The sequence below is a fragment of the Dipodomys merriami genome, unplaced genomic scaffold (genome assembly GCF_024711535.1).
Source record: "Dipodomys merriami isolate MVZ:Mamm:240054 unplaced genomic scaffold, mDipMer1.0.p SCAF_3, whole genome shotgun sequence".
Taxonomy (NCBI): Eukaryota; Metazoa; Chordata; class Mammalia; order Rodentia; family Heteromyidae; genus Dipodomys; species Dipodomys merriami.
Genome location: NW_027204492.1, coordinates 67389424 through 67416984, shown reverse-complemented (window position 1 = coordinate 67416984; position 27561 = coordinate 67389424). Strand labels below are relative to the sequence as shown.

General features: G+C 44.4%; 1 protein-coding gene across 1 annotated transcript in view; it reads right to left on the bottom strand.

Annotated features, from left to right (window-relative positions):
* The window catches only part of Msn (moesin), a 92521-nt gene extending 74082 nt beyond the window's left edge, over nt 1–18439 (bottom strand). Inside the window, exon 1 of the mRNA XM_070040223.1 lies at nt 18240–18439. Coding sequence (XP_069896324.1) covers nt 18240–18251 — 12 coding nt within the window. The 5' untranslated portion in view covers nt 18252–18439. The remainder of the gene's footprint in view (nt 1–18239) is intronic.
* Nucleotides 18440–27561: the final 9122 nt, after the last annotated feature.

Below are 27561 nucleotides of genomic sequence, written 5' to 3'. Positions count from 1 at the left end.
GTTGTGTGTGTGTGTGTGTGTTTCTGTGTGTGTGTGTGTGTGTGTGTGTGTGTGTGTGTGTGTGTGTGTGTGTGTGTGTGTGTGTGTGTGTGTGTGTGTGTGTGTGTGTGTGTGTGTGTGTGTGTGTGTGTGTGTGTGTGTGTGTGTGTGTGTGTGTGTGTGTGTGTTTTGGTTGGTCATGGGGCTTAAACTCAGGGCCTGGGCGCTGTCCCTTGTGTGCTCAAGGCTAGCACTGTTACCACTTGAGCCACAGTGCCACTCTCAGTTTTATGGAGTAGTTAATTGGAGATAAGAGTCTCACAGAGACCTTTCTGCCCCAGCTGGCTTCAAACTGTGAGCTTCAAACTCCTGAGTAGCTAGCATTACAGGCATAAGCCACCAGTGCCCGGCTTTTATATTAATTTTTTGGTAGTGCTGGGGTTTGAACTCAAATCCTGGTGCTTGCTAGGCACAAACTCTACCCATTTGAGCCATTTCCCCAGCCCAGGTAATTTTCTTTTTTACAAAAAGGCTTTTCAAAGCAGTCAAGACAGCAACAAGAAGTCATTGGTAATATTAAAACACAAAGCACATGAGATCAACACAATCTACCCAAAGACCTTTGAGCCATAGAGTGGTTCACACCTGTAATTCTACCTACTCAGGAAGCTGAGATATAAGGATCTTGGTTCAAAGCCAGCCTGGGCTGGAAAGTCCATGAGACTCTATCTCCAATAAACCACCAAAAAGCCAGAGGTAAAGCTGTGGTTCAAGTAACAGAGCACTAGCCTTGAGCACAAAAGCTTACAGATAGCACACAGGTACTAGGTTCAAGCGCCAGTACCAGCACACAAACAAAAAAAAATACCTTTCAAGACAGTGGCCAGTGGCTCAGTGGCCTGTAATCCTAGGGTGAGATCTTAGGGTCACGGTTCAAAGCCAGCCCAGGCAGGACTGGCAAAAAAAAGACCTTTGAATTTGAATTTAGACTAGAAAGTTCAACATGAGCTATTTGCCTAAAACAGATAGAATGGGCAGGCTTCTAAAGAGTGTATAATCAGAGGTAAGGACAAGGTAGTACCTCTTTTCTTCCCTGGTCCCTTGTGTCCATTCTCTGTGTGTGTGTGTGTGCGTGCGTGTGTACGCGTGTGTGTATGTGTATGCTTGTGTGTGTGTGTGTGCATGCATGTGTGTGCATGTGTATGTGCACGTGCCTCAAACTCTCCAGGAAGTCCACTAAGATGACCTAAAAGTATTAAAGAAAGCTTCCAGGGGCCAAATCTCATAGGTACAGTGCACACAAGGCATACATGTGGCTCTAAGTCCAATCCCTAATGTGAGGAAAAAGAAAAAAAAAGAAGTATTAATGGTAGAAATAGAAGAAGAAAAAGAAATCTTCCACTACCAGTGGAAGAGGCGTCTGTTATTTCAAGAAGAAACCAAAGGCATATACTAAAATACAAAGACATAAAAGGTCTGGCTTTACCACAATTTAAAAAAAAAAGAGGTGAAGCTTACTTGGGAAGCCTTGAACCTACACAACTACAGCATACAGATTCCTAGAAAGGGAAGCAGGATGGAACCCGTACCAAAGAGCCCTTCCTGCATGCCATGCTAAAGGGTTCAGATTTTCTTATGTTTACTGGCAAATGCTGGTAGTTATCTCAGTGTTCCCCAAAAGAGAAATGGTTAAATTTTGGCATAGCTGTTGGATGGAACTTTATAAAGCTATTAGAACACTCATTTTAAAAAAAATCTACCCAACCTTTCTTTTTAAGTGACATGTTTCATAGAGAAAAGCAAGTAGAATTTCGTATATACATAATTACTGCACCACAGCAACTAAGATACAAAGATGTGACAAGAAATATAAACAGTAATTGCCATGAAGTGTTAGGTTTATGAAAGATTTCTCTTTCTATTTGCTAAATACTATCGTATGTTAAGTTTTATCAAAATGCAAAAACCTAAAAAAAAAAAAAAAACACTTCATCCATTTGACTCCAATAGACCCCTTGTGCTTCCTCCAACTGATTGCTTACCCTCACTCAGTAAAATGTCATTTTGGCTGGGTGCAGAGGCTCATGTCTGTAGTTTTAGCTACTCAGAAAACAGAGACCTGAAGGTCATTGTTCAAATGCCATCCCAGGCAGAAAAGTCTATTAAGAACTCTTATTTCCAAATAACCAGCAAAAAGCCAGAAGTGAAGGTATGGCTCAAATGGTAAGAGCCAGCCTTGAGCAAGAAGCCACGCAAGAGTGCAAGGCTCTGAGTTCAAGCCCCAGAACTAGCACCAAAAAAAGCCATTTTGATCTACCACCTGTACTAGCACCTTTAACAACCCATGTGTAGACCATAAGAAGAATGAGAAGCTATACCTCTTTCAGTGCCCATAGACCATTGCAGCTCAATGCTGAGAAGGCAACTTGCTCCCAATGGCACTGTTCAGCTATACCCAACTAAACCTTCCTTCTCTGCTAAAACTGTTCTCTGGGCTGGGAATGTGGCTTAGTGGTAGAGTGCTTCTCCTAGCGCACATGAAGCCCTGGGTTCAAATCCTCAGTACCATATAAACAGAAAAAGCTGGAAGTGGCACTGTGGCTCATGTGGTAGAATACTAGTCTTGAGCAAGGAAACTCAGTGGGCAGTCACCAGGCCCCGAGTTCAAGCTCTAGGACCGGCAAAAAAAAACTGCTTTCTGATCCTGAAGGGAGGGAAACAGGAGTTGCTGATTCTTTTCTATTTCCCACACCCCCTACTCCACTGTGTGGGGCAGTGGGGGATGGGCTCAGAGTGGGTAAGGCTCAAGTTCATAGAGATCTAGGCAGCTGAGACAACCTAGGAACCCTGACTCACACACAATCACTGGGCAAAATGACAGCAAGACAGAGGAAAGGCAGGAAGAAAAAGAAATATAAAAACAGTGATAGGAATTTGTTTATGTTGAATCAGCCCAACAGACCCTCACAAGAACTTCAGAATTTCCTCTCCTTTATAGGTCCAACACCATATTCACAAAATGAAGGCTTTATGGCAAACTTAATGCTAGGTGACAGGCAATAAGCACCAGGCACTCCCATTTGCTCCTCCTAATCCCACATCACCTAAGCTTTCTCTATACTAGGGTGGCATAGACACAAATGACTCACACAGAGGAAAGGGAAGGGGAGCTTAGCAATTTAAGACTAAGCCAAAAGCAATTTCATAGCCACAAGGAGAAGGATGTTGTGGGGGGAGAATAGGGTAGAGGAAATCAAACCTCATTTATACTTAGTTTGGGTTTCATGGAACAATGACCAATCAAAGAATCTTCTAGGCTTCCTGGAATCACCAATGACCAAAAATAGCCAGCAACTCTAGTTTGTAGGCTGGACTCCAAGGCCCCACCCAAGGCTCTCAGTCAACAGTTGTTTCCTCAAGCCACAACCTTCACACAGTTCTTGTATCTCCAGAACAGAGCTCAGTAAAATAGAACAGCTTACATATTGATAGCTAAGGGAGAAAATGACCTTCTATGCCATTCTAAGGGGCAGAGTGCAACTTCTCTGGTCATTACTGTTATATACTTTCCAAGACTTCCTTATATACTTTCCAAGACACCATTACTAACCTCTTAAAGATTAAAAACACAAGCTGGGGGAATAACTCAAGTGGTAGAGTTCTTGTCTAGCATGTACAAAGCCTTCAGTCCAAACAACGGCACTGCTAAAAACAAAAAGACATAGCCGGGAGCCAGTGACTCCTAGATACTTAGGAGGCTTAAGATTTGACCATCACGGGGCTGGGAAGGTGGCTCAGTGGTAGAGTGCTTGCCTTACATGCATGAGGCCCTGGGTTCGATTCCTCAGCACCACATAAACAGAAAAAGCCGCAAGTGGCACTGTAGCTCTAGTGGTAGAGCACTAGCCTTGAGCTGAAGAGCTGAGGGACAGCACCCAGGTCCCATGACTCACAAAAAAAAAAAAAAAAAAAAAAAAAAAAAAAAAAAAAAAAAAAGATTTGACCAGCTAGGTTAGGAAATTCAATTAACCAGCAAAAAGCCAGAAGTGGAATTGTAGCTTAATAGAGAGCCTTGAGTGAAAAAAACTAAACAAGAGCTAATCCAGACTTCAAGCATTAAAAGAGAAAGAGATGAGGGACTGCCAGTGTAGCTTAGTAGTAGAGTGCTTGCCTAGCCGCCATGAAGCCCTAGGTTCGATTCCTCAGTACCACATAAACAATAAAAGCTGGAAATGGCACTGTGGCTCAGTGGTAGAGTGCTAGACTTGAGCAAACAAAGCTCTAGGACAGTGCCTAGGCCCTGAGTTCAAGCCCAAGGACTGGCAAAAGACAGACAGAGGGGGGGGGGGGACAGACAGACATTTGAAGACAAAGTGTCCCAACATTTAAGTGTCGAAAGCTCAGCTCTGCTAACCTAATCTCAGCAATGGAGAAGTACACAGAGGAAGCTTAGATATAGCCCAGCCCACTCAGGAAAGCCAAGTGAGAAGGCTAAGCATAGAGCAATCACACACCAAGATATGGAGAGTTACCAACTGAAAGACTTTCTCTATTGCAAAGGAATATTTTCAGATGTCAAGAGTCATAGCCCCACACCATCCCCACACACTGAACCTTTTCCAGCCAAGCAAGACCACTCTGAGGCAGTCAGAGATATAGCTAAGAAGCTAGAAAGGGGAGATCAAGCTGGGTCAAGAAGGCAAAAAGAGATAAGAAAGCAGGGCGGAGAAATCATAGTCATTCCAGAGCTCTCTCAAACTCTCTCCTCCCTCATTAGGGCTCTAACCAAGAAGAAACATTTTCAGGTAGCATTGCATAAACTTGAAGAAATCATTCCCAGTACTACAGGAGAGCAGACTAGTTCTTGAAGAAAGAGGTGTATACCTGAGGGGGGAGAAAATAACCAAATAAGGCCGACTTGACTGGTAGGAAATCATCAGGAAAGGTTCCAGAAGCTGACGTCTCAGGGAGGAAGCCTTTAGTCATCGGTTTCCTTTGGTAACTGGCCTAGGGCCAGGAGGCAAACTCCCAACCTTAGGAAAATGCCCAGGCTATGGCAGAAAAAAAGACGAGACTGAATTTTCCCCAGACGCACCTCAGGCCCTGCCTGAGAAGTTCTCCAAGTACTCAAAGCAAAGATATATAGTGTAACACTCAAGCAAAATGGCTGATGTTCTTGCCAAGAGTATGCTAGATTCCATCATGGCCCCCGTACTAAGGAATCTTGAAAAGGAGCTTTACTTGTCTGATATTGCTGGTATTTTGGTATTGAAAAAAAGGTAAATCAAAAGACAAAAGACATTGTGTGGCTAGGAACTAGTGACATATCCAGGCCTTGAGTTCAAGCCCCAGTACTGGCATTAAAAGAGAGAGAGAAGCCAGGTGCCAGTGGCTCACACCTGTAATCCTAGCTACTCAGGAGGCTGAGATCTGAGGATCGAGGTTCAAAGCCAGCCCGGGCAGGAAAGGCCATGAGACTCTTATCTCCAATAAACCACTGGACAACCAGAAGTGGTGCTGTGACTCAAGCGGTAGAATGCTTGCCTTCAGCTGAAGAGCACAGGGACAGAACCCAAGCCCAGAGTTCAAGCCCCACGACTGACAAAAAAAAGAGAGGGACAGAGACAGAGAGATCAAGTGACTTTTGGTCTCAATAATAGAAGTTCTGTGGGTTAGTCTCTCACAAGTGTCTATGATGGTTGTACATGTGTGTATATATGTGTATGTGCTGGTCCTAGAGCTTGAACTCAAGGCCTGAACACTGTCCCTTAGATTATTTTTTGCTCAAGGCTAGCAATCTACCACTTGAGCCACAAATCCACTTCCATTTTCTTTTAGAATAGTTTATTGGAGATAAGAATCTCATACTTTCCTGCCCAGGCTGGCTCTGAACCACAATCCACAGGTCTCAGCCTCCTGAGTAGCTAGGATTGCAAGCATAAGCCACTGGCAACCAACAGTATCTACAATGTTTGAAGAGGAATTTAACTCAATTGTAAATCCTTGAAAGCTGAAAAGACTTGTACAACTTACCCAATGATACTTATACTAGCTGGCTGTTATCTTGACACCCACCCTCCAATTCCATACCACAAATTAGTCACCCTTAGTTAAAGATTACAGCAGGTAAGAGCCTCTTGGTACACTTCAAACACCCAGCCTGATTTCTGAAGAGGTACTAGACCATGGGTGAGGCAAGTTCGACCAAAAAAGTAAGATCAGGAATTACCTAAACTATCTTACCATGAAAATAGTAAGACCAATCATTCCTAAAGTTTAGGGATGCCATAACTAAAAGAGAAAGAACAAAATATTAACCAACCCTAATAGTTAGCTTTATTCTCCTCACATAGATCCCTATCACCTCCCAACTATATACACAGAAAAAGGCATTTTCAAGATTATACTTTGAAGTCAAGCGACGATGGCTCACAGCTATAATCTCAGCTACTTAAGAGTCCGATATCTGAGGATCAAGGTTCAAAGCAGTCCAGGCAGGAAAATCCCTGAGACTCTTATCTCCAATCAACCACCAAAGAGTCAGAGAGTGGAGCTATGGTTCAAGTGGTAAAACGCCAACCTTGAGGGGGGAAAAAAAACTCAGGAACAGCACCAAGTATGTGAGTTTAAGCCCCAGTATGAGCACAAAAAAGACTATACTTTGTTTTCAATAACCAAAATGCTCACAGGTCAACTCTTCTCTCATTTGACCTTGAGTACCTAGCAAATTCCCAAAAAGCTTATTGGGGATGGGAAGAAATAGTAACCTTCAGGGCTGGAAAGGTGGCTCAGTGGTAGAGTGCTTGTCATCCATGCATGAGACCCTGGGTTCGATTCCTCAGCACCACATAAGCAGAACAAAGCTGGAAGTGGTGCTATGGCTCAAGTGGTAGAGTGCTAGCCTTGAGCTGAAGAGCTGAGGACCACGTCCAGGCCCAGAGTTCAGGCCCCACGACAGAAGAAAGAAAGGAAGGAAGGAAGGAAGGAAGGAAGGAAGGAAGGAAGGAAGGAAGGAAGGAAGGAAGGAAGGAAGGAAGGAAGGAAGGAAGGAAGGAAGGGAAAGAAGAGAGAGAGAGAGAGAGAGAGAAAGAAAGAAAGAAAGAAAGAAAGAAAGAAAGAAAGAAAGAAAGAAAGAAAGAAAGAAAGAATTCCCTGACACATACTACAGTACTAAAAAAGTATGGAGCCAGTCACCTAAACAATAGCCTAAGATCTATGTCAGCACTTACATTATGCCATTAACAAGTCCATTGATTGAAAGGAGCATCAGACTTGATGTGTTTGCTATCAGACACAAAGAGATATAGTATCAAAATCACCTAAAAGCCTTGTCTCCAAGTTTCCCTTCCTTCCTTCCTTCCTTCCTTCCTTCCTTCCTTCCTTCATTTCTTTCTTCTGTCGTGGGGCCTGAACTCTGGGCCTGGACGTGGTCCTCAGCTCTAGGCCCTGTCTAGAAAATGCCATAGTCTTCCACCTATCAAAATTACACACTGAGGGGCTGGGAAGATGGCTCAGTGGTAGAGTGATTGCCTTGCATGCATGAGGCCCTGGGTTCGATTCCTCAACACCACATAAGCAGAAAAAACTGAAAGCAGCACTGTGGCTCATGTGGTAGAGTACTTGCTAGCCTTGAGCTGACGAGCTGAGGGACAGCGCTCAGGCTCAAGCCTCACAACCGCCAAAAAAATTTTAAGAATTAGAAAAAGATCACACTGAGAACTCTCTTCCTCATCACTTCCCCAAATACCTCACAGTAAAGCCCTGGGTCCAACTGTAAGCTGTTTCCAGCCTGCTGACATAAAGAGAGTGAGTCTTCAATGAACTTTACTTTTCTCATCAGTTTATCTTAAATGGAAGCATGAAAGAAGAAACTTCTCCCAGACCTGCTTGGCAAGAAAGACATCTCCCCTGGAAATAACCAACACTGCCAGCCTGCCTACATTTTAGACCAATTCACTTTCAGGAGGGCCTTAGCCTATGTCTACTTGGCTTACAGGCCCACCTAGCCTATACTCATTTACCTAAACTCTATTCCTTTTCTACCTACAACAGCCACAGCCACCCAAATGTACACAACTTTAAGGCTCTGTTATTGTCCCAATAAATCCGTTCTTTATCAAAATGTACAGAAAATGTTGTTCACATATGTTTCCATATGTGAGAAGAGGTAGTTCAGGCTGAGACCTGAGGATCCCAATTCAGAGGTCAGATCAGGAAGACCAATTTGTGAGATTCTTACCTCCAACTAACTGCCAAAAAGCCAAAAGTGGAGGTGTGGCTCAAGTGATAAGAGCACCAGCCTTGAGCAAAAATGCTAAGGGACAGTGCCCAAGCCCTGATTTCAAGCTTCAGAACTGGCACCAAAAAAAATGAATTATTGCTAAATCCCCAATTAAAAAGAAATATTTGAAAGTACAGCTGTTATGTCTACTCATTTTATTTATATTCCTTACAGGATATAGTATATTATAGAAGCCACCCAATCAATGATGAAAATTCAGCTGTTTGCTTTCTGTTTTACCCTTCCTACCTATCAGAGGGCAAGACATATCAATAATAAGCAATTTGTTCATAAATAATTATACTAACATTTTTTCAGTACGTATACATATATCAGTATATATACATACAACAATTATGTCAGTAATAACTATTATAAGTAACATCAGGGCTGGGAAGGTAGCCAGTGGTACAGTGCTTGCCTTGCATGCATGAGGCCCTGGGTTCGATTCCTCAGCACCACATAAGCAGAAAAAAAGCTGGAAGTGGCACTGTGGCTCAAGTGGTAGAGCACTAGCCTTAAGCTGAAGAGCTGAGGAACAGCGCCCAGGCCCAGAGTTCGGGCCCTACGACCAATCCAAAAAAATAACATCAATTCAGAATTATTAGATGCTAGGCACAGTTCTATGCATTTTATATAAATTGCCTCCAAATCCTTATAACCATAGGAGATACATATTATTATCTTCACTTTACAGTTGAGAAAATGGTGAACAAAATTTAAATAACTTAGCTGGACACACTGTCCCATACCTAAAAACCTTTCAGCTTTTATATTTTAGGTGAAGATACCAAGCCCAGAAAAGGGAGGGGATTGGAATGAACTGGTAACAGGTTAAAGCTAAGTCCAACTTGCCTGCCCAGGATGGATATAGAAAAGGAGCTTTAAATACCTGCCTTCTAAATGCACTCAGTGCCGGTGCTCAGTGGTTTGTGAGGGGTGGGGTGTCTGTGTGTCTGTGTGTGCCAATCCCGGGGATGGAACTCAGGGTCTACACGCTGTCCTTGAGCTTTGGCTCAAGGCTTGTGCTGTACCACTTGAGTTAGAGCACCACTTGCAACTTTTTCTGAGTAGTTTACTGGAGATAGAAATCTCAGGACTTTCCTGCCCAGGCTGGCTTCCAACCACAATCCTCAGATCTCAGGCTCCTAAAAAGCTAAGATATGGATATAAGCCACTAACACCAGGCTTTCTTTTCTTTTTTGCTAGAACTGGGGCTGAACTCAGGGCCTTGAGCCCTCACTTGGCTTTTTCGCTCAAGACTGGCATTCTAACACTTGAGCCACAGCTCCATTTATAGCTTTTTGCTAGTTAATTGGAGGTAAGAATCTCATGAACTTTTTCTCCTGCCCAGGCTGGCTTCAAACCAGCATCCTCAGATCTTAGCCTCCTGAGTAGTTAATATTACAAGCATTGAGTCACTAGCTCCACATTTTCCAACTCTGAGATGGAGGTAACTAGATCATGAGTGTTATGGTCAATGAAAGACAGGTTCTGAGTGTGTAAAGCTGACCTCAAAGGCTTCTTTATATGGAGATAGTTTAGGCTCTGATCTTGCCTTGGGAACTCTTGTTGCACTTCCTAGGTAGGTGTTCTACTTTGGCTATAAGGAATGCCAGGTATGAAATGGACACCTGTTACATTTTCCTGCTTGAGGGTAGGCCTTGCTGTCCTAAGAGTCCTTATAGAGTAGCTTTCTCTTCTCCATATACATAGCTAGAGGGAATAGGCATCTTGTTAGGGATTATGTAACATTAATAACTAGTAATGAAAGAGGAATTTGAACCAGGCACCAGTGGCTCACACTGTAATCCTGGCTACTCAGGAAGCTGAGATCTGAGGATCAGATTCAAAGCCAGCCCCAGAAGGAAAATCCCTGAGACTCTTATCTACAGTTCATCACACAAAAAAAACTAGAAATGAAGGTGTGGCTCAAATGGTAGAATATCAACCTTGAATGAAAAAGGTAAGGGAGAACACCCAAAGCCAGAGCTCAATCCCCAGTACTGACACAAAAACAACTTGAAAAGAAAATTTGCTCTCACTATATGTGGGATCCTCCTCCCTCTGTCTCTTGGGTACTAGAAGTATAGACATGTGCCGTCATGCCAAGCAGAACTTGGCTGTCTTGGAAGGCACAGGCTTGCTGAGAATTAACTCCATGATGATCACCTTAACAACATAGCTACAATGGAGTTTCCCTAGCTTCTGCTGTAGCAGGTTCAGTGAGTGGGTGAGCTAGCTCTTCAACAGCCTCAGAACGAACTTTCTTCTCTTCCTACCACTCACTCAAATTCCCTGCATTTTTCTTTGTCATCACCCCCCTCCCCCGCCTCCTTTTTGATAGTACTGGAGTCTGGAGTTTGAACTCAGGGCCTTATCCTTTCTATGTAGTCCTCGCCCTTTGGAATTTTCAGATCTGACTTCTAAATTCTGACTCAGGGGTCCAGCTTGACCCATCTCTTAATTTAGAAAAAAATTATGAAAAAAAAAAGAAAAAAATTATGGTACTTTCCATTCTAATTTGGTGACAGTATTTGATGCTATAGTAACCATCTGAATTCAAACTAGATAGAGTTGCCTAGCCTCCGTCTCACCACTCAACTTTAGCTCCTTGTAAACCAAGTCTGTGGCAGGTAGCTAGCCAAAAAGTTACTTTTCAGGCCTTCATAGGAAGGAAGCTTACAAATCAGTGCCAGTGCACACACAAGTAATATCCCCTCATCCTAGCTATTTGGGAGGTAAAAATTAGGAGGACTTTGGTTTGAAATAAGTCTGGGTAAAAGTTCAATAAGGCCCCACCTCAACAGAAAATGAGAAAATGATGGCACTATGCCTGTCATTCAAGCTACTGCAGGAAATGTAAATAAGAGAATTACAGCTGGGTGTTGGTGGCTTATGCCTGTAAATCCTAGCTACTCAGGAGGCTGAGATCGGAGGATCATGGTTAAAAACTAGCCCAGGCAGGAAAGTCTGAGACTCTTATCTCCAATTAAGCACCCAAAAACCAGGGATAGCGTTCAGGCGCATGATTGACATGTATGTGTGTGTGCGCATGCACACACACAAGAGGGGGGGCAGAGAGAGAGAGAGAGAGAGAAAGAGAAAGAGAGTCAGTCCAAGATGACCTTTTCAAAATGAGAGGTCATATATCAAAATAACCATAGAAAAAGGGCTAGAAGTATAACTTAAGTGGTAGATTGCCTCCCTGGCAAGCATGAAGCTCTGAGTTCCAACTAACACTCCAAAAGAAAGAAAGAACATTCAGTAATGCACATATTCTAAAACCAGACTCAAATCTCAGCTATATGACCAAGTAATTGTGTAGCCTTAGGCAAGTTACCTATTTTATGGCCCTGGAGATTGAATCCAGGGCCTGTGCATGGAACATAAGCACTCATACTAATGAGCTACGCTTCTTGACCTTTTTATTACTTTTCTTTTTTCTCATTTGAGACAGACCTTGAACCCTTAAGTGTTCTGTGGCTCAGAAACACAAATCTTGAGAAACCTTGACCATTCACAGTAAGTATCTAAGACTGTCCTTAGTACAGATACTTTGATTTGGTGTGCCCTAAAATAGCTAGGAGGGGGGCTGGAAAGTTGGCTCAGTGGGAGAGTGCTTGCCTTGCATGCACGAGGTCCTGGGTTCGATTCCTCAGCACCACATATGCAGAAAAAAGCCAGAAGTGGTGCTGTGGCTGAAGTAGTAGGGCACTAGCCTTGAGCTGAAGAGCTGAGGGACATCGCTCAGGCCCAGAGTTCAGCCCCCACAAATTACAAAAAAATTTAGCTAGGAGGGTTGTTTATGTCCAATATCTACTACATCTACCAAGTTCAAAAGAAACATAGACTTAACCTAGTAGTTTCCTGACCTTTTAACAGAACAATGGGGGTACCTTTACAATACTGGCAGGTAGCTACTGGGAATTGAAAGAAGAAATTCAGGAAAGTCTATAAAGTATTTATGTTTGTTTAGAGCTCTTTAGTTAACTCACAGAATTTATAACATTGTCAGTTTTTTTTTTCTCCAGTAAGGAAAGAAACAGACATCCCATTCCAAGAATACTCAAGCCAATATTCTTGTTGGATCTATTCATGAAACAAACCAACTCTCAAGTTTAAAACTTTCTACTCCGCCTTTGTACTAAGAAACATTGAAAGCATAGGGGGAAAAGAAGATACAGCTTAGCAAGTACTGTTTCAACTTTGTATCTCCAGCAGTACCTGGCACATAAAAGGCCTCCAGTTTTGAAGAATGAGTATCAGAAGAAAAGAATATTCTCAGACTGTGCCATCAAGGCTGTCAAGAATGTCATTACTAGTCAGATACTGGCTTATTCCTGTAATCCTAGCTACTCAGGAGGCTAAGATCTGTGGATCAAAGTTTGAATTCAGCCTAGACATAAAAGTCCATGACACTCATCTCCAGTGTAACCAACCAAAACCCAGAAGTGGAGCTGTGGCTCAAGTCATAGAGCACCAGCCTTGATTTGGAAAAGGTAAGGGAGAGTGCCCAGACCATGAGTTCAAACCTCAATACTGGCAAAAAAAAAAAAAAAAGAACAGCATTACTGGAATGGTCCCTAATGTCTACCTATTAGTGGTACTGTTCACTCATGACAACTTCAAAGCACTGAGGGACTAAAGAAAGAACTTGCCTGAGGGTTTGCTTCATCAAGACCCTTTTAAGAGAAGGTCCTCTTACAGGGAAAGAAGAAAAATTCTCAGTTCAGTTTTACTTTCCATTTCTCAGCACCAACCTCCCAATTTCATGTAATTCTGAACTAACTTCAAAGTTATGGCTGCTGTCCCACACATTAGAACCTGAGATTGAAAAGTTTTCAGCTCTATCAAGCATGAAATGGGAGGAGAGATGAACAGCAAAGCCAGTAAATTATGAAAAGACCAGCCCCATCACTTGACCAATGGAGTGCCCCCAAAGAAGACCACCTTTGTACTCTGTTTGTTTTGTTTTCCTACTGGGACAGAAGAATGAAGTGCAGTGGTGTGGAAAAAAGATTGTGAGTTAAAAGGCACACGATAAACTCAATTCTATCTTGGAAAGATCAGAGACAGACTCAATTTTATCTTTGAAGATCAGAACACTTCTGGCCCTGAAAGGCCCAACCCTGATAGTGTTGGAAGCCAGGTCTTCTCCCCTCTGGGGAGAAGATTCCACTGGGAGGGGACTCCCAGTAATATACAAAGGGACCTAAGACAGGCTGTTGCCAAGCAACACAATTAGAATAGAATTCAGAATAATTGTGGCTGTCATTGCAACTCATCCAAAGAGAATCCAATTTGGAGATATGATGACCTCTAAATGTCCCTTCAAGTTCCACCATTCAGTAAGGTAGTGACTGCATAGGGGCCACAGTAGGGGGGGGGAGTGTTACAGGAATAAAAGAGAATAGAAAGTGAGCATATTCATAGTGAATACCACCCCTATCACTGACTCACAGAGCAACCTTTCCCTTCCCAAGCCAAAGAGAGGAAAGATTAGCTGGTGTCTTAGAAGGTCCCACCAAGTATGTCTGGCTCCACCAGCCCCTCCCATCCCAGAAGACCATTCACTGACAAGCCCAAAGGAAATGTCTGAGATGCTCTGTGTCTATCACCTATACTTTACAAAGTGTTCAATGAGAGCTGGGTGCAGTGGCTCATGCCTGTAATTTAGCTACTTAGGAGGCTGAGATCTGAGGATAGAGGTTCAAAGCCAGTCAGGGCAGAAATGTCCAAGACAGAGTCTTATCTCCAATAAAGTAATCAGAAAAAGCTGGAAGTGGCGTTGTGGCTCAAGTGGTAGGTAGAGTGTTGGCCTTGAGCACAGAGAGGCTCAGGGACAGAGCTCACACCCTGAATTCAAGCCCAAGGACCAGCAGAAAAAAGGGTTCAATGAACTGGAGCATCTCTCTCACACCACCTCCATTCCTAATCCTTTGCTCCACCTTGAAGACTACAGGCAAGGCTACTTCAGGGGTTAGAAGACTGTAGATTCTGCTCCCTATTTGCCAAGTACCACTTTAGTGCCACTTCAGTGGCTCAAGCAATGCTAGGAATGGCAGAAGAATAAATAGTCCACATAGCCCCTGTTAAAGTTTAGCTGAATACAGACTCGGGAACCCTCAAATTCTTTAAGGATCCAAGTACTATGTCTAACTCATATACACAGCAACATCAAATGACCACCTGATCACCTTTCCTTACCTGTTGATCTAGAACAAAATTCAAAGACTGACCCACTAACTAAGATCTCGGATTCAAGTGCCAGCCTGGCCACTGGCATGCTTTACGACACTAGTCCGACTTCCCTTTCTAAAATGGAGGAAGACTTTAAAACTCTAACACTTAATAAACTGCTTACTTAACCAAATCCAAACGTCCAGAACATCTAGAAAATTCAAAACCTCGTTTTAGGGATTTGAGAGAAGCCCTCCCCCAAAGCCTTTGAGATCTTTAAAATTAAAAGGCTAAAGCAGAGTAAGAGTGGGAAAGCTTTTTTATTTCTTTTTTTTTGGGGGGGGGGGGGGAGTCCAGTTGTGGGGCCTGAACTCTGGGCCTGGGCGCTGTCCCTCAGCTCTTCAGCTCAAGGCTAGTGCTCTACCACTTAAGCCACAGTGCCACTTCCGGCTTTTTTCTTTTTGCTTATGTGGTGCTGAGGAATCAAACCCAGGGCCTCAAGCATGCAAGGCAAGCACTCTACCATTGAGCCACCTTCCCAGCCCCAAGCTTTTTTTTTATTTATAACTGTCATATCATCAGAAAGTATAGATGGCAGTTCATAAGATTTCCCATTCTGGCTAATAAAGCAGATTCAGGAAACTGGCATCCAGAGGCTGAGTCCAAGAAGGACATGTTTTAACAGATTTAATGAAGGCTGGCCTAACTAGAAGAAACAGCTGGTGAGGAAGATGAAACTGACTCGAAAAACTGTAAGCCTGGTTCCTGCAAATGAACAGGTTTGATTTTTTTCCACTACCTTCCTATCAGTCACATTTTAGAAATATCCTAAAATCCACCCTTGAAAGAGTGAAAATAGGAATTCTTCCCTCTACTTGAAGTTACTGGCTAGCATTCACTGAAGTAGGGTGTGCCCCTGAAGGGCTTAGCATTAGAATAACAAATGAGAAAAGTAACAAGAGGTACCCAGTGACACTCCCAGATCTCTCCAGGAGACAGTATAAATGTCCACATTGTTAAATTTGCACAAATTACCTACTTCCTTTAATTTGCAGATCATTAAAGCCTGTGACGAGCAAGCAATTGGTTTGGGGCAAGAAAGGGAACTCAAACTTCAAAAACTCAATCACTGGTTTGGGGTCAGTGTAGGGGCTCAATGGGGAAAGTGTCAGAAAGTTGAACACCAACCCTGGCTCAGTCACAAAATGCCCTTTGTGAGTGTGTGTGTATGTAATACAAGGGCTTGAACTCAGGTCTCAGCTTCCTGCATAGTTAGGATTACTAGGATGAGCCACCTGTGCCCAGACCATGCACTCTTAAGAAGGTGCTTTCCAAATCAGGCACTAGTGGCTCACACTTATTATCCTAGCTACGCAAGAGGCTGAGATCTGAGGATCACAGTTCAAAGCCAGCTGGGGAAGGAAAGTTCATGAGACTCTAAATCTCCAATTAACTACCAGAAAACTGAAAGTGGTTGTGTAGCTCAAATGGTAGAGCATTTGCCATGAGGTGAACTCAGGGACAGCACCCAGGCCCAGGGTTCAAGCCCCAAGACCAAAAAAAAAAAAAAAAGAAGAAGAAGGAAGGTGCTTTCCAATAGGACTAAATATTCTTTCCTTTTTTTTTTTTTTTTTTTTTTTTGGGTCCGGTCGTGGGGCTTGAATTCTGGGCCTGGGTGCTGTCCCTCAGGTCTTCAGCTCAAGGCTAGCGCTCTACCACTTGAGCCACAGCACCACTTTCAGCTTTTTTCCTTTTGCTTATGTGGTGCTGAGGAATCAAACCCAGGGCCTCAGGCATGCAAGGCAAGTGCTCTACCACTGAGCCACCTTCCCAGTCCCTCTTCCTCACTTTATGATGGTTGTACTATATAGTCTGAGGTATCATTCAGGTTAAGAGTGTATGGTCTTAATAAGTATGTTTTCCTTAAAAGTTTCCACTGGAGTTGAACAGCATGGAAAACTCTTAGATGCTTTTAGTCTACTAAGATTCTGTTCTCTCAGTACAACTTGATTCAAATTTCAGTCAATTTGCATAAAAATTCTTTCAGTACTCAGGTATTTTCAGTACTTCAGACCTGCCTCCAAAGTTATATTTCAATCTCTTTCTACATTCAGGGTAAGGGTTACTAGGCTGTCTTTTTTGTCACTTTTGACTGAGGCACTTTCTAGGCCCCTCAAGTTGTTTAAAGGCAGGAAGTCTCAGAATTGAACTATGACTATAGACCAGTAGGGAAGAGGTCACAGAACAATCTATTTCAGAGATCCATCTAACTGCTTGGGCAAAGCTACATGTGAAGAAGAGACAAGAATCAATAAGAAATTGACCCAAAAAGAGGCTGCTGCATGATCTCCACAATCCTCTATGTTGGCAGAGTCAGTAGGGTTTTTCCCCCTTCCTTTGGGGAAACCACTCTTTCTGACTTTGCAAAGGGAAGGGTTTGGGAAGAAAGCCTGGAAAAGCCCTATGTTATAAAACCATGGGCAACTTGAAAGAGAGAAATGGTGAAAGCACATACTTGTCTCAAAGTTCGGTATTTCAGAAAAAAGACAGGGCTCTAGAAATACAAGAATGACATTGGCAAGTGAAGCTAAAATACAGCAACGTGGCAAGTAAACCTCAGCATGTGCCCAAAGAACTTCCTCCCCTTCCCTAAATCTCTTCTCGTCCCAGAGGCCTTCAGCCCTTCTCAAGGCTACTCCACTGTTTCAGGTTTAGGTAATCTCGGAGCGATGAGACAGGGAGCATCGCCTAGATTAGACCAGTCCAACAAGCTACTGGTTCTAAGAGACTCAAGCCAAGGTGGTAAACTAGCCCTACTTCAACAAGGGAAGGGCCCCAGCCATTTAGAATGACTTGCACAAAAGCAAGCAGAGCTCATTAGTCAGGCACACCCCTCCCCCAACCCTCCCTTCTGGGCATCCGGCCCCCCTAGGCCTCACTCCCAGGAGGATTTTGCTCTTCTCAGAAGAGCCAGTGACTGCGGAGACCATATCTCCAAATTAACCACCACTCTAAAAAAATGTGATACCCCCCCACACACACATACACTAAAGACAACACCTCCCTGAACGGTTCTGAAGTGGATAGATTAGTATGAAGTCGTGGAAAGGGCAGGGATTTGGTGAGTGAGGAGGCAGGAGAAATTGGTCCCTTCCCAGTAGCTTGGGTAGGCCTCTCCTCAGAGTGCTGCCTATTGAAGTGCTGGCCCTCCTGGTTGAGGGCGATCTTCCTCTGCATCTCTGTCCTCAACTCCTATTGGGAAACAGCTGAAGCCTCCTGGGATGGCTGTGCGAAAGAGGGGGGGGGGGGAGGTGGTTGCGGGTGGCGGGATCCGCCCTAGGCAACTCCCTCCTCCTGGCTTCTTAGTTCCCATGGCCCCACTTGGAAAGTAACAGCCTTGGCCCTGAAAGGCGCCAATTTCTGGATTCGGAAAAGTATTCCCTGGACCAAAGTCCTTTCTTTCGTGCCCACTACTCTTTAGGGAATGGAAGGGACCCTGGGCCCGCAAAGAAACCTTTCCTCACTGTCGCAATCCAGACGCAGGGAACTGGAACGTAACAAGCTGCCCCCCCCCGCCCTATTCACACTTGTAGACTGGACACCCCCTCATCCCCGAGGGCACGCTAGACCACGAGACCCGCCCCCCCCAACTCGTCTCCTCTCCTCCTCCAGCCATGGCGTAGGGCACAGCGTCCCAGTCGGGTTCGGTGGCCGGCCAAGCCCGCAGCCAGCCGCACAGGGCTCAAAGGACTAACCAATACCCTTAGGGTCCACAGCGCCCATCCTCAGCACTCACCGTTTTGGGCATGGTGGCAGCAAAGGCGGCGGAGTTGCTGAAGTTTAGCTAGAAAGTATCGGGCAGCACTGAGCACGTAGTACACACTCGGATGCAACTCGGGGTATCGGAGTCTCGAATTGGGTCCCTCGGTAGCGTCGGGGCGACTGCTTGGCTTCCTGCTAACGGGCCACGACTTCACAAACCCCACCCAGGAAAGAGCCGCCCCCGTTGCACCGCCCGCTCCTTTATGTGGCCCGGCTTCCGCGCCGCTCCCCGCCCTCGCGCCCGCCTCCTTGCCGGCCGCCGGCCTCGCCCCGCCCAGCCCGGCCCAGCCCAGCCTAGCCACTCCGGCCACGTGGGGACCCCCAGCCTAGGCCCCGACCGCCCAAAGAGGCTTTCACCTTCAGCTCAAGCCCACACTAATCTTCTCTCAACCTTCCCCACCTTCCCTAGCCCACCGCGTCCCGCACATCCGGCCCCATTCCCAGTCATTGCGAGAGCCGACCATGGGCCACACCCTGGCAGATGCTTACACAGACCTGCCTACCCCCTGCAACTTTCCACTGATCGCCAGCTCACTGCCTTATCAAAGCTGTTCAAAGTTGTCCCTCTGTAGGCATTTCTGCCTCTTAGAAAAACTTCGGAGTGTATCAGAAACTCTTTCATTTACTTCCCACCCTGGATCTCAGCTGTGCTTGCTGGGGCCACAACAAATCCGAAACAGCTCCTGAGACATCTAAAGATTCCCAAGTCCCCAGGAAACTTATCTTGACCAAACCATCAAATCTCCTTCAACACTAAATGTATTCTCTTCTGTAGAATTCTTTTCCCATCATATTTCCTCTTCTTGTTTGATCCTTCTGTGTGTGTGTGTGTGTGTGTGTGTGTGTGTGTGTGTGTGTGTGTGTGTGTGTGTGTGTATTTGCCAGTACTTGGACTTGAACTTACAGCCTTGGGCTCTCAATTGGCCTTTTCTGCAAATCTGGACCTCTACTACCTGAGCCACACTTCCACCTCTGCTTTTTGCTAGTTAATTGGAGATAAGAGTTTCAGGGATTTTTCTGCCTAGCACTAACTTCAAACTTGATCTTCACATCTCAGTCACTTTAACTAGAATTACAGGTGTGAGACAACAACACCCAGCTGGTCCTCATTTTCATCAAAATTGAAATCCCTTTCTGGATATTTGACTTCTAATCATTTTTCTTCCCTTAACTCTCAGTCCCTACTACCCTCCTCAAATCAATGCTCTGGTCTCCAAGCCCTTCCCCCAATATATTTACATTTTGTTGAGGCTGTAAGTCCCCCGGTACATGCTTGCATCAGGTCTGTAGGTTCCCTCTTTACCATTTGTCAAGGTCACAGAATCCCAGGACCACAGTGCTGGACACTGTAGCAGTCATTTGGTTAAGTCTGAATCTGAAAATGATTGGTCCTTATCCTTTCCCTTCTTTCCACTGGCAACTGTGCAAAGATATGGTTTGAAAATCTTTTTCGTGTGTGCCAAAACTAGGGCTTGATTTTAGGCTCTCACACTCTCACTTGGCTTTTTCTCTTAAGGCTGGAGCTCTACCACTTGAGCCACAGCTCCACTTCTAGCTTTTGTCTGGTTATTAGGAGACAGAGTCTCACTGACTTTTTTTGTCCTGTTTAGCTTCCAGCTACAACCCTCAGATCTCAGGCCCCCGGGTAGCTAGGATCACGTGTGTAAGCCACCATCTGGCCCAGCTTTGATTCAGTACCTTTGTGATGTAAGACATCCCATACATCACTGATGGTCAGCCAGCATGAAGTGGGACAGGGGTCAGAACACTTAGGCTCTACTTACAATTCTACCATTATCTCAACCTGTGACCACTCACAGGTTGGTAAGTCCCTTTCTTTCTCTCATCTTGTTTCCCCTTCGTCAACAAAAGCTGAACTACTGGGTTTCCAAGGTCTTCCCCCCTCCCCTCACTCACTCTCACACACACACACACACAGATGCAAATGAAATATGTTTCCACATTTCGTAGGAAAATAGGTGACACTAGTAGGGTTGCATAAGGTCTTGCATTTACTCAGGAACCAACAGTCCTATTTCCGCCTCTGCTTTCCCAACTTAGTGTCTATGAGTAATTGTGCCTCAGTTTCTCTCACTGTGCCAAGATTCCTTGATGGATGCTAGAATAAACAAAGTTCCCTGCCAAGACCATTTCCTCAAGCTGAGCATTTGTCCTAAGGAAGTACAGCACTTACCAGAAAAGCCTCAGAAGCTAGGAGAGTGATAGCAGCCAATAACATGCTTTGATAACATCATGGTCCTCTTTTCTCAGAAGTTCAAGGAGCTCACTGATTCCTTCTCCATTCATGATCCCCTAGAGTCTACAGGGACCCTGGTACTAAGTTAAATGGCTAAAGGGAAAAAAAGAGAAGCTGCTTAGAGACTCCAACTTTCTGGAAAGTGGAAATTCCCTGTGCATCATTCACAACCTATCATGTCAACACCCTTTTGTGAGTGTGCAAAAACAATTTGTTGTATGTGAACAAATACAACAAATAGATAGTGTAACAAGCAGGTAAGCACAGTACTAAAAGAGAAAGAAAGCACAGGAGTCCATGTAGGAGTGGGGAAGGGGTAAGGAAGTAGGTAGAAAGAAGGGCTAAGGCCCAAGCACCAGTAGTTGACACAGTAATAAAGGATACAAAGAGCTCAGATAAGAAGCTAGGCACGGGGCTGGGAAGGTGGCTCAGTGGTAGAGCGCTTGCCTTGCATGCCAGAGGCCCTGGGTTCGATTCCTCAGCACCACATAAGCAAAAAGAAAAAAGCCAGAAGTGGCGCTGTGGCTCAAGTGGTAGAGTGCTAGCCTTGAGCTGAAGAGCTGAGGGACAGTGCCCAGGCCCAGAGTTCAGGCCCCACGAAAGGACCAAAAAAAAAAAAAAGAAACTAGGCACTAGTAGTTCATGCCTTGAATCCTAGCTACTCAACAGTTTGAAATCTGAGGATCACAGTTCAAAGCCATCCTGGGCAAGAAAGTCTGTGAGAGTTTTATCTCCAATTAACCAGCAAAATGTATATATTACATATATATAGTATATATGTAATATATAGATTGTGTGTGTGTGTGTGTGTGTGTGTGTGTGTGTGTATGGTTGGAACTAGGGGAAATAATAATTCCCTCCTCCCTCACTTTGCCAGACAGAAACTGGTTATACCAATTACACTCAAGCAATGGTGTCTAAATATTTGGAGCCTAGACGTGAAACCCTCTGCAAGGAACCCATCTCAGTCATCTCCCAGTTGGAAAAGAAGAGAAGCGATTATGGTTCTGTCTTGTTTTTCAAGATAACTAGGGAAATATACTTTTGTTTCCTAGCTCTTTACATAGCACTCCATACCTAGATAGCCAGAATTTCTGACCTCCGTCACAGCCTACCTCTTACTGTTTTTATGTAATTTGATGTTAATCATCCTAGGACCAGATGAATACCCGCAAATAAATTTATTTATTTATTTATTTATTTAGGACCAGTCATGGGGCCTGAACTCTGGGCCTGGGCGCTGTCCCTCAGCTCTTCAGCTCAAGGCTAGCGCTCTACCACTTGAGCCACAGCGCCACTTCTGGCTTTTTTCTTTTTTGCTTATGTGGTGCTGAGGAATTGAACCCAGGGCCTCATGCATGCAAGGCAAGCAAGCGCTCTACCACCCCAGCCCCATAAATTTATTTTTGTACGAATACTGGGACTTTAATTCAGTACCTGTTTTTTTATTGGTAGTGTTTGGTTTTGCTCTGGTTTTTATCTTCTGGGGGGAAGTAAAGGAGGGGTGAAGAAAGAGCAGGAGGAAGGGTAAACAAATGCAATCATGCTATTAACTATATACTACCTAGAAAATGACCTATGTAAACTTGTGGGCAGGGATGGGAGGAGGAAACTGGGGGAAAGTAAAGAAATGGGTGGCATACAACATTATAATAACAATGAAAATATTCTTTTAATTTGTTATATTATCTTTCAGCAATTATACATAGGGCTTTAAATTTAACAAGTTAGTTTATGAGAACAATGCATCTTGATTAATATCACTCCTTCTACTGTTCTTCCCATTTTCCCAACCCCACCCATCCCATCAAGTTACTTGACTCTATTTTCACATATATGCATTTAATACAATGACTATATCCTCCCACCCTTCCTCTCTCCAGTCATCTTTTTCATTCAAGGCTACATACAGCTCTACCACTTGAACCACAGGTCTAGTTCTGGCCTTTTTTATAGAGATAAGAGTCTCAAGCTTGGGCTGGCATCAAACCACAATCCTCAGATCACAGTGTCCTGAGTAGTAAGGATTATAGGTATGACCTGCTGGCACCTGAATCATCACAATTAGGACTGGACAGAAGAAAAATTCTATTAGTGTTTGTAGAAAGGAAGATATGGAAATAAAGGCTAATGGTCCACACATAGGTTGATTATCCTAGGAGAAGTGAGAGGTAGAAAGGCATTCAAGGAAGGACAAGTCACTTTGCAAACAGAACATCTAGATTAAGGGCAATGTGAGCAGAAATTGTTTAGGCACATTCAGGCTCTGAACTGCAAGAAAGCCAAGAGCATCCTTTTAGGTACAAGACATATGGAAGGAAGAGATTTGACCTGGACTCTACGCCCAGAGATAATTCCAGAGCTGCAGCAAATGTGGACATCAATGTCAAGGGAATGGCAAATAAGAACTGCGCAATGCTAATTTATGTGAAAGCTTATGCCATGCTCAAGAATGAAATGAAATTGAATTTGTAATCACTTCCCCATATATTGTCCCCACCCTAAATCCAAGCTCACTGCCATATAAAAGCATTTACATTCTAAATGCCAATCCTCCTTCAGAGGAGAGATGATAGGAGACAGGAATTAAGTGGGGAGCAGCTCTGAATCCCAGGGACACTTTACACAGATACCTTCCCACACACAAGGCATTGTATGGCAGCAGTTGAAATTTCTTCATCACTAAGAACTTTTGGAGGGAACTTTTCATTTTCATCATTATTGAGAAACCCTTCTGCACGGCCAAGTTAGATTTCTTCTGCTGTCTTCAGTACATTTGCCCTAAGTTGATTGTTAAAGAAGAAATAAACTAAATCTATGAGGCTTTTCCTCTTCTCCACTCAAAAGAAGACAGATATGCCAGACACAAATGAGGGCATGTAGCATCTTCAGGCTGAAACTCTGAGGTATTCCCACTTGCTTCCTACCCCTAAGGTTAGTAGCCCAAACATTTGACTAGTTATGGGTGCCTTCAACAAACAAAGAGAATGAGCTGGCAACACTGCTCTTCCTAGCAGTAGGACACACACACACACACACACACACACACACGCAAACACACACACACAAAGGAGGATAGAGAGAGGGAGAGAGGGAGATAGAGGGGGAGTGAGAGAAAGGGAGAGAGGGAGATAGAGAGAGGGAGAGGGACACAGAAACAGACACAGAGACACAGACAGAATGTATCTTGTGATACAATATCATTGAGAACACAAAATGATACTTGTTTTTTTGTCAGTTGTCGGGCTTGAACTCAAGGCCTGGTCCCTGTTCCTGAGCTCTTTTGCTCAAAGCTAGTGCTCTACCACTTTGAGCCACACCACTTCTGGTTTTCTGGTGGTTAATTAGAGATAAGAGTCTCAATGGAGTTTTGAGTCACAATCCTCTGACAGCCTCATGAGTAGCTAGGATTACAGGTGTGAGCCACTGGCCTGGCCCAAATACTTTTAACCATTCTGTGTTTTACTCACTTCTTAGAAATAATAGATTTTGAGTGAAAGGAGAGAAGATAATGTTGATGAGGCATCTACTATGTGCTGGATGTTAGCAAGGCCATTTCTGTATCTAACTTAATGTAGACCTGGCAAGAAAATCTAGAGACAACAATGGCAACACTGAAGGTCTGAAGACCAAAGTGGCTTTACCCAAAATTCTCACAGTTTGTTGACAGTGGGATAAATCTTAACCTGGGTCTTGTGAGTCCAAAGTTCTCCTTATTTCTACCATCCTTAACTTGTGACCATTTTACTCCTGAGCTTCGAGCTGGCACACTGAGGAAGGACATGTATTTTACAATGCCTATCACCCTGATACCATAGTGGGCAGGCTAGACAGCTGGAGATAATGGGTGCATAACAATTAACAACAGCGCAATGGCATCTCACCAGTACCAACTGCCTGGGAATATTTATTATTAATCACACTAATGGACCGCAGTAAGAGGGCAGAGACTTTCTACTTGGCTTTTTCTCTAATAAAGTTAGAAGCTGTTCCCAGTCAACTGCTAGTAACTCCACTTGAGCCAGTGTCCTTCTAAAATATGAAATTAGTCCTGCAGAGCAGAAAGGGTCTCTTAGTAGAGTCTAATATTAGCTATAAGGCCTGCCGTCCCCCAACACATGGGTGACCATACACATGACCAGCCTGCATGCGCCTAGAGGGAAACCAGACATAAGTCCCTTCATGAAGCAGGTGCAATACACATGCATACACCTAGAAGGACAGTCCCCATCCTGCCACCCTGCCCATGTGTGCATCAGTGCTGGTGCCAGGTTGTAAGCAAGTTTGGGTGAGGTATACTTGTCTTCTCCCAAGAGCTCTGTATCTGGTGGTTGTACCATCTATTGTGTGTGTGTTTACATGGTGTCATCGTGTTTAATTCTTCTCTGACTGTTGCTGTCAGTCATTAGGCCCTGCTCTGTCTGTCTGTCTGTGTGAGCATCTCCACTGGCTGTACCCCTACATCAGCCCTCACTGACTCTGACCTGAACTGTCCCAAGAGGCTCCTCCCTGGTTTCCCTGCCTCTAGGCTGCCCTGCCCAGGTCCCCTCTACATGGCCATCCAACACATGGTCACCATGATGATCATCAGAAACCACAGCTTTCATGTGTGCTCAGAGCTGGCAGGTGACCTGCACCCCAACACACATGCACCTCCCTTTTCAGCCTTCTTTTCCTCCCACAGCTCCTCAGCACTGGAGCCAGGCTTCTCTCACCACATGTACTTCATTGTACTTGCTCTGGTCTCTGGTTCCCAAGGGGCCTCACCTGCACCAAGCCTACCCTCAGTCTTTCCACTTCCTTGTGCTATCTGCCTCCCTATGGCTGTTCCTGTAGTGCCCACAATTGGTTCCTAGTGTTCATCGGGCCTTCCTTCCACATCCTGCTTTGACTTGTCAACTCTTGCTTTTGTGTAAGTGTGTGTGCCAATACTGGGGCTTGAACTCAAGGCCTTGCCTTCTTCTTTAACTCACAGTTGGTGTTCTACCACTAGAGCCACACATCCACTTTCACTTTCTACAGGTTAGTTGGAAACAAGAATTTCTCAAATTTGTCACCTGGAGCTGGCTTTAAACTATGATCCTCAGATCTCAGCCTGCTGAGTATCTAGGATTACAGACATGAGCCATCAGTATTGAGGGACTTACTTTTTCTTTTTTTCTTCTATTCCAAGCTGGACTGTGGCTGCTCCCATAAAGACAGCACATCTTAGAGGGGTGCTGGTGGCTCACAAATGTGAGCTAGCTGCTCTGGAAAGCCTGTGAAACTCATTTTTAAAAACTACTCAGAGTGAGGAGATGGGAGGCAAGGGATGGTAAGGGGAAACAAAGGAAGAGGCAACAATGCTTGATAAGAAATGTTCTCATTTCCTTGCTCATGTAATTGTAACCCCTCTGTATGGTATTTTCACAATAAAAAAATAAAAAATAAAAAATAAAATAAAAGATAAATAACTTGCCCAAATGAAAAAAAAACTACGCAGAACAAGTCAGAAGTAACATTGTGGCTCAAGTGTACAGCACTGTACAGTGCCGGGCTGGAGCACAAAGAAACTCAGGGACAGCACCTAGCCCCTTAGTTCAAGCCCTAGGACTGGCAAGAGAGGGGTGGGTAGCACATCTTGTGTTCCATGCAGAAGGAGCCTAACACAATTTCAGGCATATTTCTTGGAGCTCAGGAAAGACTGCTCAGCCTAGGCCTAGAGGAGAGATGCATCTACCTTCTCATTTCCAGTCTTACGGGCTTGTTAACATGCATTATGTCCAGACTCTCCAAGGAGTCAACTTCCCTGTCATACTGCAACAACTTTTATGAAACAAGACAAATGGAAAAGTACCTTGGGCCTTACTTCCTGTTAGCAAAATGAGCTCCCTTCCCATAGCTTAGTACACTCCTTCCCCTCTCCATAGCTTACCTTAGCATGTTTCCTTCCTAGGCAACACCAGGCCCATGTAGTAAAGGCAGTAAATAATCAGCCTCCAACCTCCTCTACCTTGGGATGGCACTTCTCTGGGGCAGCTACCACCATATAAGGCAACAAGAGCCCTTTAACCTTCAGGTCTGGGCCTCTGCAGGGTCCCTTATCTACTATTTGGACAGCAGCCATAAATCCTAGTCCAACATGATGAAGCCCCTGGCCATCACGTCCACTCCAGAGTCTCTACCTCCTAGCACCATCTAGCCCTTCCTAAACCTCCTAGGTTATATAGGTCACCCCAGACAATAGCCGGTGCTTCTTCTCACTTCTCCCTTGTGAGAGGGGGTCTTGCTGCCCCTTTCCTGGCAATAAACTTTTCTTTGTTCTCTGTACCTGGATTATCTGCGTGGTTCTCTGGCAAAGCCTAATTTACCCTATCACTTCCCCTTCTCTCCTGACTCACAACAGCACATACACTGCACTATTTCTCTTCCACAATTTCTTGCTGGGTTCAGTTATATCCAGCTCACATACATTATAAGACCCACAAAACCATCTGGTACGTGACAGGGCAGATATGTCAGCTACCTGAGGCCTGTCTGCCTACATTTATAATTTTTTTACAATTTTTTTATCAATGATTTTATTAATATCTAAATGGTCTTTGGCAAAATAAAGGCTCACTACCCCTATAAGAGGAATACTCAACTATGTCTAAGTATTAATGTAATGTGATAAAGAAAACAAGCTGGGTGCCAGTGGCTTAGACCTGTAATCTTAGCTACTCAGAAGGCTGAGGTGTAAGGATCATGGTTGAAGCCATCTCAGGCAGGAAAGTCTGTGAGACCCTTATCTTCAATTAATCAGCAAAAAGCTAGAAGTGGAGCTGTGGCTCAAGGTGGTATAGTGCTAATCTTGAATAAAAGAGCACTGGGGGGGGGCTGGGAAGGTGGCTCAGTGGTAGAGCGCTTGCCTTGCATGCATGAGGCCCTGGGTTCGATTTCCCCAGCACCACGTAAGCAAAAAGAAAAAAGCCAGAAGTGGCGCTGTGGCTCAAGTGGTAGAGTGCTAGCCTTGAGCTGAAGAACTGAAGGACAGCACCCAGGCCCAGAGTTTAGGCCC